The 19,554-nt window shown below is 42.3% G+C and overlaps 1 protein-coding gene across 3 annotated transcripts in view; it reads right to left on the bottom strand.

The window, feature by feature from the left end:
- PRR5 (proline rich 5) overlaps positions 1 to 19,554 on the bottom strand; it is a 155,701-nt gene that overhangs the window by 26,124 nt on the left and 110,023 nt on the right. For all 3 annotated transcript variants that reach the window (XM_067559349.1, XM_067559350.1, XM_067559348.1), the window contains 4 exons: positions 19,132 to 19,180; positions 18,107 to 18,164; positions 15,147 to 15,238; positions 8,515 to 8,655 (listed from right to left, as the gene is read on the bottom strand). In XM_067559349.1, coding sequence (XP_067415450.1) covers positions 8,515 to 8,655; positions 15,147 to 15,238; positions 18,107 to 18,164; positions 19,132 to 19,180 — 340 coding nt within the window. The remainder of the gene's footprint in view (positions 1 to 8,514; positions 8,656 to 15,146; positions 15,239 to 18,106; positions 18,165 to 19,131; positions 19,181 to 19,554) is intronic.

Below are 19,554 nucleotides of genomic sequence, written 5' to 3'. Positions count from 1 at the left end.
ATGATATATATAATATATCACTTCTAGGCCCTTTACTGATCACCATATAAGTGCAGTGGAGCCTTCTCTAGAAAAATAAAATGATAATTCACAGTATTGCTTCTTTCTGGACATAACTGTCATGCCCACAGCCAGCTCTAGTTGGTTGGGCTGGATGCTGGGCAGATACACAGGGGGCAAACAGGGGAACATAAGAATGGCCATACTCAGTGAGACCAATGGTCCATCTAGACCAGTATCCTGTCTTCCAACAGTGGCCAGTACTAGATGCTTCAAAGGGAATGAATAGAACACAACAATCATCAAATGGTCATCTCCAGTTGTCCAGTCCCAGCACCTGGCAGTCAGAGATCTAGGGACACCCACAGCATGGGGTTGCATCCCTGACCATCATGGCTAATAGCCATTGATAGACCTCTCCTCCATGAGTTATCTAATTCTTTTTTGAATCCAGTTATAGTTTTGGCTTTCACAACATCCCTTGGCAATGGGTTCCACAGGTTGACTGGGCACTGTGTGAAGAAGTACATCCCTTTTTTTTGTTTTAAACCTGCTGCCTCTTAATTTCATTGAGTGATCCCTGTGCTATGTGTTCTTATGCTATGTGAAGGGTAAATAACACTTCCTTATTCACTTTCTTCACACCAGTCATGATTTTATAGAACTCTCCCTCCAGACTTGTAGAACCATTCAACAGAGGCTACTTCTACCAGACTACTGGCTGAAATAGCCCTCCATCCACACTCCTTATGCGCTCTCATTATGGGGCAGGGGACAGGAGAATCCAAACTGTGGTGGAACCTTTGTCCTCAAGCCTTTCCAGTTCCATGTCAGTGGCCTGTGGGCTCCCTGCCTGATAACATGGGGGGGGGGGGGGGGGAAGGAGACCTGGGACAAACAATAGATAGGGTTATGAAGGGAGTGCACATCCTATCTACTTTTCTTCCTCAAATCCTGTTCCTATGGATAGTCAAGGAGAATTGCCCTGTAGAATTTTTGAACCATGCAATAGAACTGAATAATTTTATCCCTACTATAAAATTATATAAGGTGGTTCAAGAAACATAGAGAGAAGATTTCATTCTTGATATAATTTTAGAGACATTTGCAGAGACCCTAACAGATTTCTCTAGGAGCCTATTGATTTCATTCCTCTGAAATTGTACAGGATTTTGCCCTAAGATTGCCACTCTCAGAGCAGTGCAGGCAAACCACACATGAACTGCAGCTGGGGGACAACCCCTTCCCTGGCCAGGGAGGCTGGAATTGCCCCTCTAAGCAGAGTCATCTAACTAGAACTGCACCTGACCCTCTGCCATGCGTTAAAACAATCTGGGACTCTCATTTTTATACACTGTAAAGGGGTTTTTATTATATCCAAGCTCACTATCTATAATCGGGTTCCACTGTAATTTGCTTATGTCACTCCTGACTCTGTGAGGCTTCAGCAGTTACAGGTATTATTGAAAAAGTCTTTTCAACCACAGCAGCCCGATGGAACTAACTGCAGCCTGTGTACTCAGCTCCCATTCCATGCAAGCGGGAGCTGTGCAGAGAACCTCTACCGGGCCCTGACCCAGTTTACAGACATGTTTAAAGAAAAAGAGAGAGAAAAAATAGACAGGGATCAGAGAAAGAGCAGCCTGCAGAGAAGCACTGCTTTCAACCATCCTGCATTTGACACGCCATCATGCTTTCGGCTGCTTTCCGGTCTGCATCTGCCCTTACTGCCTATGGGGTATGTGGGAGGAAGGGGGAGGGAGAAAGAGAAGAGGAAAAGAACAACATAGAAGAGAATTTAAGGGAAAGGATCAGAGAAGGGAGAAGGTACATGGAGGAGAAGGAAGGGACAATGGCAGGAGGTGGGTGGAGGTGGAAGGATGGCCAACATTGGATCCCAGAGCTCAAAGCTAGTGCAGTAGCATCACTCATTTTTGAATCTGTAATGTTTCATAGATTCACAGACAGACAAGATCCCTGTGATCATCTAGTCTGACCTCCTGAATAACACAGGCCATAAAACTTCCCTGATTTAACTCCTATTTGAACTATAACATCTCTTTTAGAAAAACATCAACCTGGATTTAAAAACATAATGTTACTCATTCTACACAGTAGCAATGGGAGATTGAGAGGTATTAGGAGAAAAAAAAAATGATGAGCTGAGATGAGCTGCCCCCAGAAAAATCTTGTTGGTCAAAGTTATCTTGTTTTATGCTGAACTGAAAAGTATTAAGCAGTGCACTGCCTTGTTGCCCCTACAGTGTGAGGTCAGTGTCTGCTCAAGGAGATGTAAAGGACTGTTTCTGCATACAGCTGGGGTTGAAAGCAGGTCTCACTGCAACTCTATGGGATTCCTTTCAGAAATTCTAGGAGAATTTGAATTATATAGTGTGAAAATTTAAAAAAACCCACAAAGAGCATGAGCCTGCATTTCTATTGCTGCAAACATGGGTTTTGCTATTACTATTCTTCATGTCAGGTGAATGGTACCACGTGATTGGAGTTGCCCTAGAATGGGATGTATCTGAGTGCAATGAACAGTAAATAGTGAACTCAGCCAGTATTTTCAATTAATTTGGCTATTACCTCAAAATAATTCAGCTGTCCCGATTCCCTTCTGGGTCAGAGCATTACTATCCCCACCCCCAACACCTCAAAAGAGTCTCACTCTTTTCTGGCATCTGTTTTATTCTTCAAACCATAACCTGTCCATGTGATATGATCTTGGTTAAATTAGGGTTTTTCAGTGGCCCAAGCCTCTATACTATTTCTGATGCCACTCTTGGTACACAGAAGGCGACTACACAACACAAGAAATTTCTACATGGCACATTTGTACCAAATGACTCAACTGGTCAAAAAACAATTTAGTTAAACTTGAGCAGTGCCCTTGGGCAGACACTCTTGTTTTAGTTTCAGAGTGGTTTTTATTGATTTAGCGTAAACTGATTTTTTTTTACCTACTTTGCACTTGTCTACACACACATTTACACTGGTTTAATTAAATCAGTTTAGTTAAACTGGTGCAAACTCCTGTTTTGGTTTAAGTGTGGCATGTTTTGGTTCAGGTTAAACAAGTTCCTAATTGACTTTAGCTAATTCACAATAAGCCACTCTTTCTCCGCTCTTACTAAGAGCCTTTTGCACTGGTTTAACTAAATCAGTTTATGTTCATACCTTTAGTTAAACCAGTGCAACTGTCTGTGCAGGTAACCACATACGCTAAACTGATTTAAGATATTCTTCAAGAGAAATAAGAAGGGCCGCACAAGAGACACTTACACTGATTTAAATTAGTTTCTAAACCAACTTAATTAAATTGAAGCTACTTTCTCATGTAAACAAGGCCCAAGTTCAATTCTCTTGAACTAGTCACTAGGCCACACTGCTCTTCTTTCACTAATAGAACAGGGAAGATGCAGAGTTAAAATATGATGGCACAACATATTTGAGGCACATGTGACTCAGCTGCCTGCAAAACAAAGAGCAGAGGACAATCTGTATTCTTTTCCTCTTTCCGTTCTGATTAAGGCAAAGAATAAAGATAACCGACTGTGTTGTCGTATGTGCTGCTTGCTAATTTTCAATGAAGGCCCAATTTAAAAAAGAAAATAAACCTACCCATGTTGTGAGTGAATTTCATTGACCCGGGTTTAAGCAGAGTCCACATGAATAGAACAGGCTTGGTTCTCTTCGTGTTTGTCACAGGAATTTTCGCTCAGGTTGAATTATCACTGAGAAATTATTTGGGTTTTTTCATTGAAGCTTGTAGAATGGTTAACAGTAACCACAGTTTTTCCCCTACCCCAGTGCCTAGGGGCATAGCATTGACTCAGCTGTGATAATTCCTGAAATAAGAAATTCTTCTTCTCAAAGCCTTGTGAAAACAGAGCTAAATATATACCAAGGAAAAAATGCTTCTGATGTGGTTACCCTCCTTAAATATAAAACTACAGCTTGCAAGCAGAAAATTGCTAGCCACCCACTGTCATTAAGTCAGATCTTCAACAGTTCGAGGGCCTGATCCTGATCTCATATACACCAATGTCATTCCATTAACTTCATTGGAATTACTCCGAATGTAACTGAAAGCAGAACTTGGCTCGAGGGACCAATTGCTTAGAACCAGCACTTCATTGTCTGGCACAGCTCAGGAGAGAGGGAGGATTGCCTACTAGATAGGGCAGTAGACTGGGACTCTGGAGACCTGCTCTATCCCCAGGTCTGCCACTGGCCTGCTTGGTGACCTTGGGCAAGTCACTTTACCTCTCTGTGCTTCAGTTTCCACATCTGTAAAATGGGGATAATGGTACTGAACTCCTTTTGTAAAGTGCTTTGAGATCTACTGCTGTATATGAGCTAGGTATTATTATTTAAGTCACATTTATGCTTCCCTGAGGTTGGGGCCCCTGGGTGACAATTCAGCCCTGAAGCACAACTTGGAGCAGCCTCTGTGTTACTCCAAGTTGTACTCTCAGTACTGTCAGATCAATATTTTTTGCACTCTCTGTCCAAGTCACAGCTTTTTCTTTTGCATTTATACATGAAGCACTCCTGGCTTGAACTGTGAAGGATCAAGTTCATATATAATAAGCTGTAAATGAAACAATGCCAGTATCACAAGGTCACTTCTAATTCCGAGTGAAAAAAATTCTCAGCAATGGAAATCTAGCAAATTAATTAAAAAAATATAGCCTTAAAGATGAAAAAACAAAGGCAAGGAGAAATAATACATTCTGCAGGGAGAAAAAAAATTACATTTCTCTTTGAAAAAATTCTCTCTCTGCAAAGACCCAAACAGTCCCATGGCAACATATGATCCATCTCAGGGCATGAAACAATGCCATACCTACCGTGACACATCTGTCTTCACTAACAGAGACAATAAAACATTACACTGGACACAGTTCACTAGTGCACGTGGTTTTAACGTACAAACACTTCCAAAGTGGAAATTTGTGGGCCATAGTTTCAGCTCATGTAAATCAACTGAAGTCAGTGGAGTTGGAACCAATGGAGGCAACTGGAAGTGATGCCACTTTAAACCAGCTATGGATCTGGCTGTGATAGTTCTTACATGGGTAGCAATCACTGCCATATTTATCTTTGGGACTGATGGGCAAAAGCCCAGGGCAACAGACAGAGATTTCCTTTGTGGGGAGGGAGGAGAGGATCATATTTCCAAGAGGGCAGGGAAAAGGTACTCTTTAAGAAATGCTAATTTTTTTAGGCCCTGTGGTGTAATTGTATGTACCAATTTTTCATAGCCTTAAAATACCAGAGGTTCTCTATTTCAAAAACAGCCAAAGAAAAGTTAAAAACATCTTGGTAGACCAAACCACCTGCCACCCTGACCTGCCCATAACCTGCCTGTCTCCTGTGCTCCAGTCTAAGACTCAGCAAGGCTACCCTGGACAAAAGACTGCCAAACTATAAACTTCCAGGCCATAATAAACTAGCCCTAAAGGATACCTCCTTCAGTGTTAGATAGAAAATCTTGAGTTCCAAAGAACAGTCCCTGCCATGCTCAGAGAGTGCAGGTCATTTTGTTCTCTAACTGCTACATTGCCATTGGTTTGCTTTGCTGCTGCCCAGATGGAAAAAAGGCACTCTTTGTATTTGATTTCAGCTTTTGAAATGACCTTTGCACCCATCTGAAATGAGATGGGAAACAGAGAACATTTAGACATGTTACAGAGACAATAAATAGGTCCCACTGGGCAGATGTATTTATTTATTTTGTCTGCTTTTACAGGAAGATGACAGCCCCAAGAGTTCAAATGAAGCTCAGAGAAGCCACACATGACACCACAGGGTTTTATTTTTCCATTTGGACCTGCTGTGTAAAGAGACCTCTTCCCCCAATGCAAGAGATATGTACTTCATATTCTATATCTTTTTAAATAGCTTGGGCTGCCCGGAGAGGTTTGTTTGTTTTTTTAAAAAACCCTTTGTATAGATTCCATATTATCCTTATGTCAAATGAAAGATGTTCAGCTAAATATTCTCTTGTCCTTGTATGCAGACTTTCTCAGGCCTGAACAAGGACACTTAGCGATAAGATGTTCCAGGCACAGTGGCAAACAAAGTACCTCCGTATCACATTTTTCAAAATAAGTCAGATTGTTTAGTCCTCTGTACAAATGCCTTCTGGGAATCACACAGGGAGAGTTCTGTTCCATTTTGTCTCCATTGTTTTGTGGGCTGTTCTCTGTGCTTTTCACCCCCATTTTCCTGCTTCCTTTCTCACTCATTCTCCTGCTTTCTAATTCCACACAAGGGGACCGAGAGTGCAGGTTAAGAGTGCCCAGGTCGGCTGACTCTGGCTCGCAGGATCCAGGGCTGAGAAACTGAAAAAGACATTCGGAGCCCAAGCTCTGTGACCCTCCCACCCCGCAGGGTCCTAGAGCCTAGGCTTCAGCCCGAACCCAGACATCTACATAGCAATGAAACAGCCCTGCAGCCTGAGCCCCGTGACCCCAAGTCAGCAGGCATGGGCCAGCTGCAGGTTTTTCTTTGCTGTGCAGATCTACCCTTAGAGGCCCAGATCTAGAAACAGTGACTAGATGCTGCCCAGTCCCAGCTGGCTTGGAAACATGAAGGTTGAGTCCAATTACGACAGACTTGTGACCCTCCATGAGGGTGATTCAGACAGGTCTGTAACTCTCTCTATTGTTCTGGGAAATCAGAGCATAACACGTCACCACATGCTTTGTAATCTAGCAGACAACCAGACAGTTGCATTGCTATCCCTGCCCCGCCTCTACCTACAACAGGATTTAATCTTACTCGACAAGCTTAAAACATTGCACTGTTACCCTCTAAATGTGCAAAAATTAGCTTTTGTTTACTCTGATGTTTGGGTTTGAGAAAGATTCTTCCTTCTGAACTGACTATGAGCTCTTAAAAATGTAAACAGAGAAACTGACCCATTCCCTGATCCTCTTTGCCACTTTGGTTTGGTTTGCTTTGGTTTGGTTTCACCTAGATTTTAAACCACAAGCCAGGCAAATATTGGCAAAGGACAATTTTTGTCACTAGCTTCCTCCTGTACGAGTGCAAGTGAGAGATTTATATGAATAAACATTCTGGGATTAATACATCCCCATGTAATTATTGCTTTCAATCAGTGGAGTTGCACAGGGAATGAATTCAGCTTTTTTACTGTAAATAAATAAATAAAAAAGCTTAATATCCTGTTAATGTTGCTGGCTGGTGGACAAGACAGGTGTGCAATAAACTGTTCCCTGAATCACTGTTCATGGCAGATTACTCCATCACCTCCTTCTCTGACCTTTCTAATATATGATGTTATCCAGCTCCTATTGAAGTCAATTACTTCAATGGGAGCAGGATCCTGGAAGCGGATAATATCTGATTCTTAAAGAGGAAGGTGAAAAAACTGAAAACCGGTGTTTAAAATAGTCTAAAAAAAACCTGAAGGGTGTATCATAATCTGGCAGTGCCAATTTTGGTACAGCTTAAAACGTCCCTCTCAATGACCCATCTTAATTTTTGTTTTTTGCCAATCTGCGACTTCCGCCACTTTAAGTCCTGCTGATAAGGTACCGAGACAACTGTCCAATATGGTACTGAAGCTAAATACCAGTTCTTGATCCAGCAGTGATCATGAAGCATGGGATTTGGTTACAGTTATCTCAGTATGTATAATAGAGTAATATATGTAGTATCATTGGATGTCAAATTATGTAGCCCTTTAACTACAAAATCAGCTACAGTATTTGACTCAATGACCTCAAACAGCAGTGAAAAAGTATTTCTTTTGATTGGTTTTAAATTCATCTATATTTAAAAATGTACTAACCACAATATCTCAATTGCCCTAGATTTTAAGAAATGCCCCCTTTCTCTCACACACACACCCCAGTGGGATTTTTTCTTCAATTACTTTGAACTTACACATTCCTTGAATTTTTTTCAAACTAGATGCCACTTTTCTTTCTGGATCTCTTATTCTTCTTTTGACTGTTTCCCTAGTTTAATTTATATGTATCTATGTAGTTTTCTTCTTCTCCCTAATTTGTGGACCAAGGACTTGATAAATATTTAAAGAAAACACCAATGCCTAGAATCTTAAATCTGTGAATATAAAGGAATCTTGACAGAATTTGTTGACATGATCAAATCCATACTAAGCATTATGATGAAACCACCAATCTCCAGAAATGCCAGGGCATTTGACAATAACACCCCTTGTACGCTGTGTTACTGCCACAAGTATGAACCTGTTACCAACACTTCGTGCTTTTAGGCTCAATTTTCAAAAGTGGCCTCTTTGAGGTCCCTTAATTTTTGGTTTGAATAATTTGGAGTCTCCTTGAATCCCACTTTCAATGATGTTGAGAACTACAGCTCCATGAACTTTGCCTGGATTGGTGGATGCTCAGTGCCTTTAAAATCCAGTGTCAAGATGTCTCAAGCTGGACACCCAAAAACCAGTTGCCACTTTTGAAAATGCTGCCAATCCAGCATAGAAAGATAGATCTTTACCTGGAGTATTAGCAGCATCTGAATAATTGAAGGCGGAACCCGGGCTCTGGAACGTGACAGGGCATCTTCTAATTTAATGTTGAGGGTTATAATATTTCTAAAGTGCAGGAGAGCCAGCTGACGAACCGAGGGCTCCTTCCCCTAGGAACAGAATCATCATAATAAGGATGGTGAGCCATTTAAAAACAACTGTCAAAATCCCAAGTATAAATGCTTTTCTTAAATCTTAAGGAGCAGCAAGAATGGTAAATTCAATACAAATTCAAAGGAAATATTTGGGATGGTCAGAAAACGAACCAATCTGTAGATCCATAATCTGTACGTGGGCTCGCATGATACTTTGGTATGACCTGTCTATCATTGCCATGGACTGGATCATTTAGTCTGCAATCCGCAAATGCGTACAAGACCTGGTGTCACAGGGAGACACTGGCCCTTTAGCAGGGAGCAGGGCCAGTGTGCCTGTGCCTTATCAGCATACTCCAGTTTGGACAATTAATTGGGTTTACAAGAGAGCAATTATTGGGCCGAGGGGAGGAGAGACTTGATGAGTCAGGGCCTGGGTCAGTCAGGGGAGGGGTTGGAGGTTCTCTCAGAGCCAGGCGACTTTATGTGGTTCCTGGGAGAAGGCTGAAGGGAAGAGAGCAGCAAGATGGCTTTGCTAGCTAGTGTCCCCAAGACAGAGTGTCAGGGCTGGATGGTTGGAGAGGGGATGAAGCTCAAGGAGCAGCAGAGGCTGTTGCCTGCTGGCTCTAAGCCAAACAGCCAGAGCTGAGGGCTGGAGAAGGCTGAAGGCCGGGGAGCTGCAGAAGAGCTTACCTGCTGACTTCTCCAAGGCCAGAGAGCTGGACCCAGAGGAGCAGTGAGAGGGCCAGGAGAGTGAGGGACGCTCCCAGGAGAGAGGCTGTGGAGGTTCTCTCAGGGAAGAGCTGGGTTGCATTCCAGCTGGAAGGGCTGGGGTGGCTGTCCAGGGCCAGAGGGACAGAAAAGGACTGTCAGAGTCCAGGCGATGGACAATGGGGGAAACTGAGGCAAAAGTTGCTGCAGCACCATAGCCAACCAGGAAGGAGTGTGTTAGGGTGGCAACTTTGCCACATCTGGATACACATACAATTAGGAATCTTTCCTGAATTTACACCCTGTAAGAATATTTTGGAACCCTAAATGCAGTATAAAATTTTAAGAGTATTTTAACAAAGGCAATGTTTGAATTTCTGTTTATTTCTCCCTATTTGGGTGCAGGATGGGATTTCACATTTTGTCTAGATGGCTCCCTCTCTCTTTAAAATGCAGGGAACCCTCAGCACAGTGGCAGAGCTAATAAGGGGGTGACCAGCTCCCCCCCGGTGGCCTTTAGGGGAGTGTGTGGCACCTTTTCAAGTCAATAGGTATAACTGCAGGTGGGTATCACCAAAGGCCCTTTGCCAACCCTGGCTCTGCCACTGCTCAAAACTTGGCTGTTCTACTGCCTCAGCATATAAGGCGGAAGCAGAGCTGATGCTTCACATCATGATTCCAGGCAGCTACTTTTTCTTCAGGGAAAACCTCATCTCACTAAAGATATGTTCTTTGGGCAGGAGCTAATTCTAGATGTTTAGCAACAGTAGCAACCTCTAGCTTTGTCTGAACTAGGGATTAGCACCCATTTCCTTGTCTACACTATGGTTTGCACTAGAGTAGTTACTCCAGTTGTTGACATCAGGGATCATCCCGAGGACATACAAATCCTCAGATGCACATTCAGGTTCCTTTGATAATCTCAGTCACAAGTCCCACAGAAAGAGAATGAGACTTGTGTTCCTAACTCACTTAGGGGCAGATTTTCAAAGAAAGGCCTTGTCTACACTAGAAAATTTTGTCGACGCAAGTTACAGCGATGATCAAAAAGCGTTGTAATTACAACGCTTGTGCCTGTTCACACAGCACTCACTGTGTCACCGAAGCTCATCCACAATTGGAGCTCTAGCATTGATGATGACAGCAGTGCACTGTGGGCAGCTATCCCACTGTGCAACTCGCCACCTTGTGCTATTAGGAGTTGTGGGAAGGCAGACTGGATCACAGCGCATCATGGGTGCGGGCTCAACGTTCCATGATGCAGTGATTTCTGTCCCATCATTCCACTGCATTTTGCGGCATTTTTCTATGGTCCCAGTTCCTGTGCACCAGCCCTCTCTATCTGAAAGGATGGATCCTGCACGGCTCTCCACTGTTGCTGTCAGGGTTCTGAACATATCACAGCTGGTCACGCAGTATATCATGAGCTCCCAATTGGAACTGGAGTGCGAGGCATCTGACCTGCTGTGTGCCATGCACACAGACAACGCCGGATTACTTGTTTGCATTCACGGAGTATCTGCACATGGTGAACCGCTGCTTTTGGGCACGTGAGACAAGCACTGAGTGGTGGGATCACATTGTTATGCAGATCTGGGATGATGAGCAGTGGCTGCAGAACTTTTGAATGTGCAAAGCCACCTACATGGAACTCTTGCAGAGTTGGCACCTGCCCTGCAGCGCAAGGACACCAGAATGAGAGCTGCCCTCTCATTGGAGAAGCGTGTGGTGATCACCATGTGGAAGCCGGCAACTCCAGATTGCTACCGGTCGGTCGCTAATCAGTTTGGAGTCTGGAAATCCACCCATGGAGATGTGTTACTGCAAGTGTGTATGGCCATTAATCGCATTCTGCTATGAAGGACTGAGAGTCTTGGAAATGTGCATGAAATAGCGGATGGCTTTTCAGCAATAGGAATCCCTAATTGTGGTGAAGCAATACATGACACACATATCCCAGTTTTGGCCTTGGATCATCTTGCAATGGAGTACATCAATAGAAAGGGGTACTTCTCTATGGTAATGCAGGTGCATGTGGATCACCATGGGTATTTCACTGACATCAATGCGGATTGGTCAGGGAAGGTGCATGACGCATGCATCTTCAGGAACACTGGCTGCAAGCAGAGACTTTCTTTCCAGACCAAAAGATTCCAGTGGGGGATTTTGAAATACTCATAGTGATCAGCCTACCTCTTAATGCTATGGCTTATGAAGCCTTATACGGTCAACTTGGATAGCAGCAAGGAGCATGTTGATAACAGGCTGAACAGGTGCCGAATGACCGTTGAACGTGCGTTTGGCAGATTAAAAGCTTGCTGGAGATGCCTTTAAGGTAGGTTAGACCTAAATGAGGAAAATATTTCCATGGTTCTAGGCACCAGCTGCGTTCCATATTTGTGAAGCTAAGGGTAAAAAGTTTCCCCCTTGGTAGAGTGCAGAGGCATATTGCCTTGTGACTGAATATGAACAATGAGATGTCAGAGCTATAAGAGGGGCCATTCAAATCAGGAAGGCCTTGAGGAACTATTTTGACAATGGGCACCAACAAGGTGTCTTTGTAAATAGCACTGTGGCATGCTATGATTCCTATCCAGCTGGCACTGTGTATCAATGTGAGGTACAACAATCATGTGCAAGAAACAAATAAAGATTGCTTATTCTGCACAGAGTATGTCTTTATTAAATAGCAATTATTCACAACACACACGAAAAGCTGGGCTGGAGGGGAGAAAGCAGTGCGGGGCAGCTGGGTGTAAGTCCAGGTATCATTCTGGAAGCTGTCTGAAGAGGTGCAATGAATGAGATACTGAGATGGGCTGGGAGTTTGGTAGGAATGTGTGGGTGAGGTTTGGGGAGGGCATGGAAAGCAGTTCTGTATTGGCTGCAAGGGGAGGGTCAAGCATGCATGAATTCAGACTGGAGCATTATGAGTGACTTTAGCAGCTCCATTTGGTCCTCCATGACTTTTATCGTGCGCTCGTGACCAGCTATCACTCGCTCCTAGTTTTCCCTTCTCTCCTGCCTAAACATTTTCTGATTTTCAGACACAGTGCATCTCCATGCCCTTTTTTCTTCTTTTTCAGCCTCAGAGGACTAGAAGAGTTCTTGGAACATCTCCTCTTTGCTTCTCTGTGGTCGTTTTCTTATCAGCCACAGGCACTTGGCAGATGTGGAGGGGTTTCCCCTCAAGGGCACATCTACAGATGCACAATAAATAATGAATTATTGTGAATGCAATAACACCACTGATGCATTACTGATGCATCCCCTGGGAAATGCACAGCTTGACGATCAACTAGGGCATGGTTAGTTGTGCCCAGGAAGTGGAGGCTCTCAAGCTGGGGAAAAGGTTCTGGGTGGTTGTTTGGGATATTGATTCAGGGACAAAATTTCAAATTGTGCCACCATTTTCCATAGGTGGGGGCCATAGAAACTGATATCTCACTCCTGAGAGTAAGGAGGGATGCTAGGGTGCATCTCCTCCATGCAAGCAGCTTCAAAACCTGGGTCCCTATGCTGTTTGCCTGTATGTTGCTTTGGTCCCTGCACAAGTGATTGCTGACTGGCACTGGAAATTTCCCTACAACAGGGGAAGAAACAGTGCAGCTCTGCCAAGGAATCTCCAGCAGAGGATTAGCGAGTACCTCCAGGAAAGTTTCCGAGAGATCTCTCTGGAAGATTCCCATGAAATCTCAGTGTGCATTAACACACTTTTCCACAGCACTGCCTAGCTGCACAAGGGAATGGGAAGCATATGGAAACATAGCTATCTTGTGCATTTCTATCCCTTCAATCAGCTCTATAATGCTACAAAGCAAAGGACAGCTGTACCTCATGTAACCGAGCAGCATCAGCTCAAAAAAAAAAATCACTTACCTGAGCTCCCCTATCCTGCACGCCAGAGCTGTAGGGCTGGGACTGGCTCAAACCCTCATGGGTAGAGAAGAGGTCCTGGCTCCCCATATCAGCAAATGACCCAGTCCCCTGCTTCGCATAATTCCCCAACTCAACCTCCTCTTCCACAACTTCTTTGTCGGGGTTGAGTCTGGTGTCCACTGCCACCAGGCCCGTGGAGGTATCCACGGGTCTCTTGGCAGTGCACGGAGGGTCGCCACTGATAATTTCCAACTCCTTATCGAAGCAGCAGGTCTTTTGCTCTGCACCAGAGTGATGTTTTGACTCCCTAGCCTTCTGACCATAGATATCATAGTTCCTTCGGCTGGAGCGGAGCTGGGACTACACAGCCTCCTCTCCCCAAATACCAATCAGATCCAGAAGCTCTGATGTGTTCCAATAGGAAGAGCGTTTGGTGCATGGAACTGCCATGGTCAGCTGGGAAGATGCAATGTGAGATCTCCACGCCGACCAGGCAGGAAGTGGAATTTCAAAAATTCCTAGGACTTAAAAGGGGAGGGGCGGATGGCTGCAGGGCAGCGGAGTTCAAACTGATGGCCACAGTGGTCAGAATGACCATTGTAGGACACTTCCTGGAGTCCATTTACCGCTACATAACCAAGTGCTGTGTCTACACTGATGCTTTGTTGCTAAAAGTATGGTGCAAATAGCTCTACGCCTCTCGTCGAGGAAGGTTTTATTTTGTTGCAAAATCAGGGGAGTTGGGTCAGTGGAAGAATGATTGCAGTGTGTACACCACCATTTTGGCACAAAAAGATGACTTTGGGCGACAAAAGTCTCCAGTGTAGACCAGGCCAAAATTAGGCACCTAAAGATATAAGTAGGTACCTAGTGGGATTCTTAGAAGCACCTAAGTGAGTTCAGTGACTAACTCCTATTGATTTGAAAGGGACATAGGCAACTCACTCACCTGGGAGCTTTTGAAGATCCCACTAGGTGCCTATCTGCACCTTTAGGAGCCTAAATACTTTTGAAAATCCCACCCAATATTCTGATTTGTTGATGATTTACACCCACATTGTACTGGTTTAAATGGCTACATGTGGCCCAAGTCACTGGACCGTGTGCTTTACATATTTCAAGACATTTTTCAGATGTTTCCTTTACTCACAGAAAAAATATATTTATAAAGTTTTAACTTTTCCATAGAATTAGGATTTTGTGCCTGCCTGTGCAAATGATAATACTGATAGTATTTAGATACTTAATTAATTGATTTATCAATTCATTGTAGGTGTAAAATTAACTCTGCAAAATAGGAGGATGTTTCTGAAAACCAGACCTTTATTCCCTACATGGAGGTCAAGTTCCTTAAGCATGTTTAAAATGATTTTGGGGTAAAATGCTCTGCTGGTGTGAATTGGTGCAACTCTACTCACTTCAATGCATCTGTGTCAATTTCCACCAGCAAAGAATTTGACCTATGGTTTCAAAATAACAAAATTGGAAGTGTTTGAAAATGACTTACAGAGTATATAATTTTCCATTACATTTTTAACAGTGTACCAAGTGCAGACACTTCAGCTATAAACATGCGCGTGGCATACCTGGACATGCACATGCTGAAGTCAACACAGCTATACTTGCTTCATTGATTGCCTGTCTTCATTTTACTATTCGTATCCTTTTGCTCTAGTGTGAGCTGACATAAAAACTAAATATCTTGCATGCATTTCCTCTTTTCAAAGTTCCCCCTTCATGTTTTTCACATGAGTGCTTCACCATTCATGCAAATGACTTGATTCTACAGAACAGCTGCACCAACAGACTGGCCCCTTGGGGATAATTTGACAGTTGTGCCAATTTGTTGATCAACTCCTAAAGCGGTCTTTTCTGGTTTTTTTTCTGGATTCTAAAGTAACAAAGTAATTTTTCACCTGCACAGGATAGAAGATAGCCTGAAGCATGGGCAGGACGTCACTGAAAAAGAAATCCCAGGTTTCAGCTAACGTATCCAGCAGCTTCTGTCCTGTAAAAACATAAACATTTCACTAGCTTGTTTTATGTTGTGAATAGTCAGTCAATGGCACTAACTGAGCAATACAGGAAATGATGTAATATACTAGTTCCTGCAGAATGAAGGTGAATCACTGACAATTATTTTTAACACTTGAATGCTGCGGAAGTATCGCCCCTGCCTGTGTATAGGATCAGTCAGTATTTATGACTTTTGGATCACACAATTAAACACTCTTTTTGAACTTAGGAATTTCTAGCATGAAGCTTAGTCAAAGAGATCCTGTTCAGAATATAACAGAGCCAGACTCATCCTGCAATAAAACCCACTGGAGGGAACCTAGGGGATTAAATCTCTGAAGATCCCCGCATGGAGATTCCACAACATTGTTCCACCCCTGCCCCAGCAAGGAATAAGTCACAGTGGTGAGAGATGGTCTGAAAATTCCAGGATCTGCAGGAGGCACTGCAATGCTGTTCATATGGACTTGCTGTGCATCCACAGCAGCTCTGTGTCCCTGCTGCTCCCAATAGTGCTGCACTTCCAGTGTCTCGCCATGGTAACTGCTGCCCTGTGCACCCTCCTTTAAAGAGCAATCCCCAAAATGGCTGGGGCCCTGTGGAGCTCCAGGCTGTACTGTTTCCTTGTCATTTCCACTGACTGCACAGGGGGCAATCTACGTTCTCCTCTGCCTGACACCAGCCCTACCCTATCTTTAACCCTTCCCCTCCTCAGTGGTGTGTGAATCTCCAGAGGGAAGGGGTAGACCCTCACACAGGGGTGCAGGACACGATCGCCTCGCCATTATTAATAACCACAAAAACCTTACATTTATTTTACACCTTTTGTTCACTAGGGCCCCAAAACATTTTGCAAGCCTGGGCCAAATGCTTCAGTTTGATTTTGTTACCAAGACACACATAATATCTCTCTCAGAACACTTTTAAAAACTAGAGGTGGTTGGCATGAATGAGAGGTGGGGAGTGAGAGGAAGGATGTCTTAGAGGCTGGTTTCAAGTCTCTGCTCCATTTTCAGAAGAACTCAACATATTAGTTGGCCATAAGTGTCACAATGGGTGCTGATGGGAGCTGAGCTCTGTTGAAAATCTGGTCCCAAATATGAGTGCTAAGCAGTTGAATACCTGGCCCTAAGCTCTTTTAAAAATTTGATCCTAAAAATCTATGAACTGAAGCTATCCTGTTGGGATAACTATGTCTTCACTTTAGCTAATCTCCCGTATTTTGTGGGCAGTTGGCTCAGCACTGTCTACTTTGTAAAGCAATGAATTTCAATGCATCAACAACAGTGACTCAGAACAGCTGCTCCTCTATCTGCACAGCAAACTGCATTTTCCCAGACAGGCCTTTTGCTGTGGAATGTGGAAGAATGCTTAGAATCAATTGGTGATTAGCATATTTCACACAAAAGAATTTGACTTTCATGTCCTCTGAGAATGTGTTTGTGGTACTGTCAAACAAAGGTCTTTGAATTTCCTACAGTATTTGCAGGGATAAAGGAAACTCAGCTCATGTAAACAGAGGCCTGAGGTGGTCATTCTTGTATGAAACACACAGATAATATTTTCCATGGTCCCACTTATATTTTTACACCACACACATTTTAATGATTTGTTTTGAGTAAACTATATATGGCAATAAATCAAATTAGCAATTGAGCCTAAGAGTTTGCTGACATTTTACATGTGCAGCTTTTATCTCTGGTAACTGAAATGAAACTCAGAAACCTTGCATTTCAATGTTTGTTTCTCAATTTTGCATCTTAAATATAATTTATATCAATCTAATTTAACTTTTTTTAAATTTACCTGTACAATGTAATTAAAAAATGGACTGGTTTCTTGTTTCGATTTACCAATTTGGGATTGAAAAATCTGATTTATAATTTGCAAGCAAGATGCAAAAACCTTGAAATCCAGTTGTCTTGTGTTTTGTAGGTGTTATGTTAAATAATTCAAGCACTTTATGTTCAGCTCTAGAGGAGTTTGAGGAATTCAGTGTGAAATTTGTTTTCTGTTTGCTCTGGTCAGGGGAATTGTCTTTTCATTAACAGATTTGGGCTCAATAACAGTCTTAATCCAATCAAACAAGCAGACAGCAATGAAAGGTCACATTTAAGATTCAGAGATAGCTGGAAGTAATGGAAATGGCTTTCTCCAGGAAACTGATCAAATGGTGTACTTAGGCTAAGAGGCTTTTTGACATTGTGGGGCAGATGAAAGAAAGCTGGTGTACATAAGAGGAGAATCTGGCCAATATTCTGAATTTTTGTTCCTTCCCTCTGCATTTATTTATACTTTAATACTTGGATTGATTCTTTCAAATATAAAAGAAATCTCATAATAGTTGCCTCTGTTAGGTGACCTTTATAACCACTTTAACTGCAGGCAGGCAGACAGACAAATGGAGCCATGACAACACAACGGACCAGCTTCTGAGCTCATTTATACCAGTGTAAACCCAGAGTAACTCTACTAAAGGCAACCGAATTACTCAGGATTTACACAGGTGTAAATGAGATCAGAGTGTGTTGCTATGACTTTTCAGTTAATTGGGATTGCAGGGTTTACACTGTCATTTAATAAAATATAGCATTCTGTTTTTCACAGTTATTTAATCTTAAACAGGTTATATAACTGGATGAAAAGGTAAATTCCCAACAGGAGGTTTGATTAGCTGATGTGCTAGACAAACATTTCTGCTTGGTGGAAGCCAATGGGAACATGAAACTAAAAGTGACTTTGGAACAATTTGCTGTTATGGGATTTTATCCAAAGTCCATTGAAGTGAATGAAAGGAATCTCATTGATTTCAGTGTGCTTTGATTAAGCCCATTGAACAGATTGCTGAAGTCTCAGTTACCTTCATAAAACCGGATCTTGTCCCTCAGTATTACCATGCCTTTTGTAAGCAGTTGATTCTGTAAATAAAATGCACACACCTTTTATTTCTACAACTCCATATTTCTTTGAAGCCAGGGCAGAATTTTTTTTTTTTTTAAATAAGAAAGCTGTTTTAATGGCCGCTGCTCTTTATTGGAGTTTTACTTCTATGTAGGAGGACACTTGTAAAATTATTTTAATAATCATATTCTTAACCCTTCCAGCATATTGCACCTTCCATCTGAGGATATCCAAGTTCTCTACAAACATTAGCATAAGACATACAACATTTAATCAGCAAGGGAGGTGGAAAATTGTATTTTAAAAGTAAGATAATGTATACTTATTAATAAATAGCTTCCTGCTTAATTATACCACAAGAAATTTGATGAATCCCACAAAATTTTCACCTAAATTAAATATTTGGACCCTATCGAAAGGGGTCAGTTTAATAAAAGTAGGAAGTATGCTGAGATTTATTATATCAGATTTGGGCTTTCGCTACAAATGAAATATTAAAACTAAATCTCATCAGTCAATAAATGCTCATAACAGGGCCTGATCCAAAGCCCAACGAAGTCAATTAGAGTCTTTCCACAGACTTCAGAGAGCTTTGGAACAGGATCATAGATCCTGTCAGAATACTGGATCAAACAATATTTATAGGAATCCCACTGTCTCAGCTAGGGGCAAATCTTGTCCATTCTGCAGCCATGATCATGAACCCTTCCTTAATAAGTGACCCCAATAAAGTTCCTTAATATTGTCCTCAAAGGACACACGGTACAAAGACATCTGCTCAAGTATTTCAATATTGGACCTGGTATGAAATTTCAAGCAATGTGATATGAAAATTGATAGAAAGGGAACAAATCCTATTTTCCCCCCTTAAATTTAAGGTAATAGGAAGACAACCAGTTTGCCTAATGCTTGTTCAGCCAAACAATTTTACTCAGCAGCACTGACAAATGTAAGAAACTAAATGAAAATGAAAACCACACAAACCTGTAGATATTCAGTAAAAAAGGATCCCAGCTCAGTTTTCAATAGTTGCCTATAGTAGAGAATAAAGAGAATAAAAAAAGAATGTATACAACCAACAAATCATACCAGCTGTGCATTATGTGTAAGAGAGGACGAGTTCTGATCTTACGAAGTGTTTAAAGTTGCATATTTTTTTTCCAAAAATGTTTAAACAGAAGCATAACAAACGGAGAACATACTATAATAAACCTTTACACCAACATCTCTAAATGCTCACAAATAGTCACTGTAGGAGGTATAGATCTGTTAATGAATATAGCTATGGTACAAATACATGTATGTTTAGAGTGATTTTCTTAACTAAAAGGAGAGAGGCTGAATTCTGCTTTCAGGTGCACTGGTGTAAATTTGGTGTCACACCACTGAAGTCACTGGAGTTACTCA

The sequence above is a fragment of the Emydura macquarii genome, unplaced genomic scaffold (genome assembly GCF_026122565.2).
Source record: "Emydura macquarii macquarii isolate MOO-44397 ecotype Brisbane River unplaced genomic scaffold, CSIRO-AGI_Emac_v2 contig_2205, whole genome shotgun sequence".
NCBI classification, from domain to species: Eukaryota; Metazoa; Chordata; order Testudines; family Chelidae; genus Emydura; species Emydura macquarii.
This window is presented reverse-complemented; position numbering and strand designations above follow the sequence as displayed.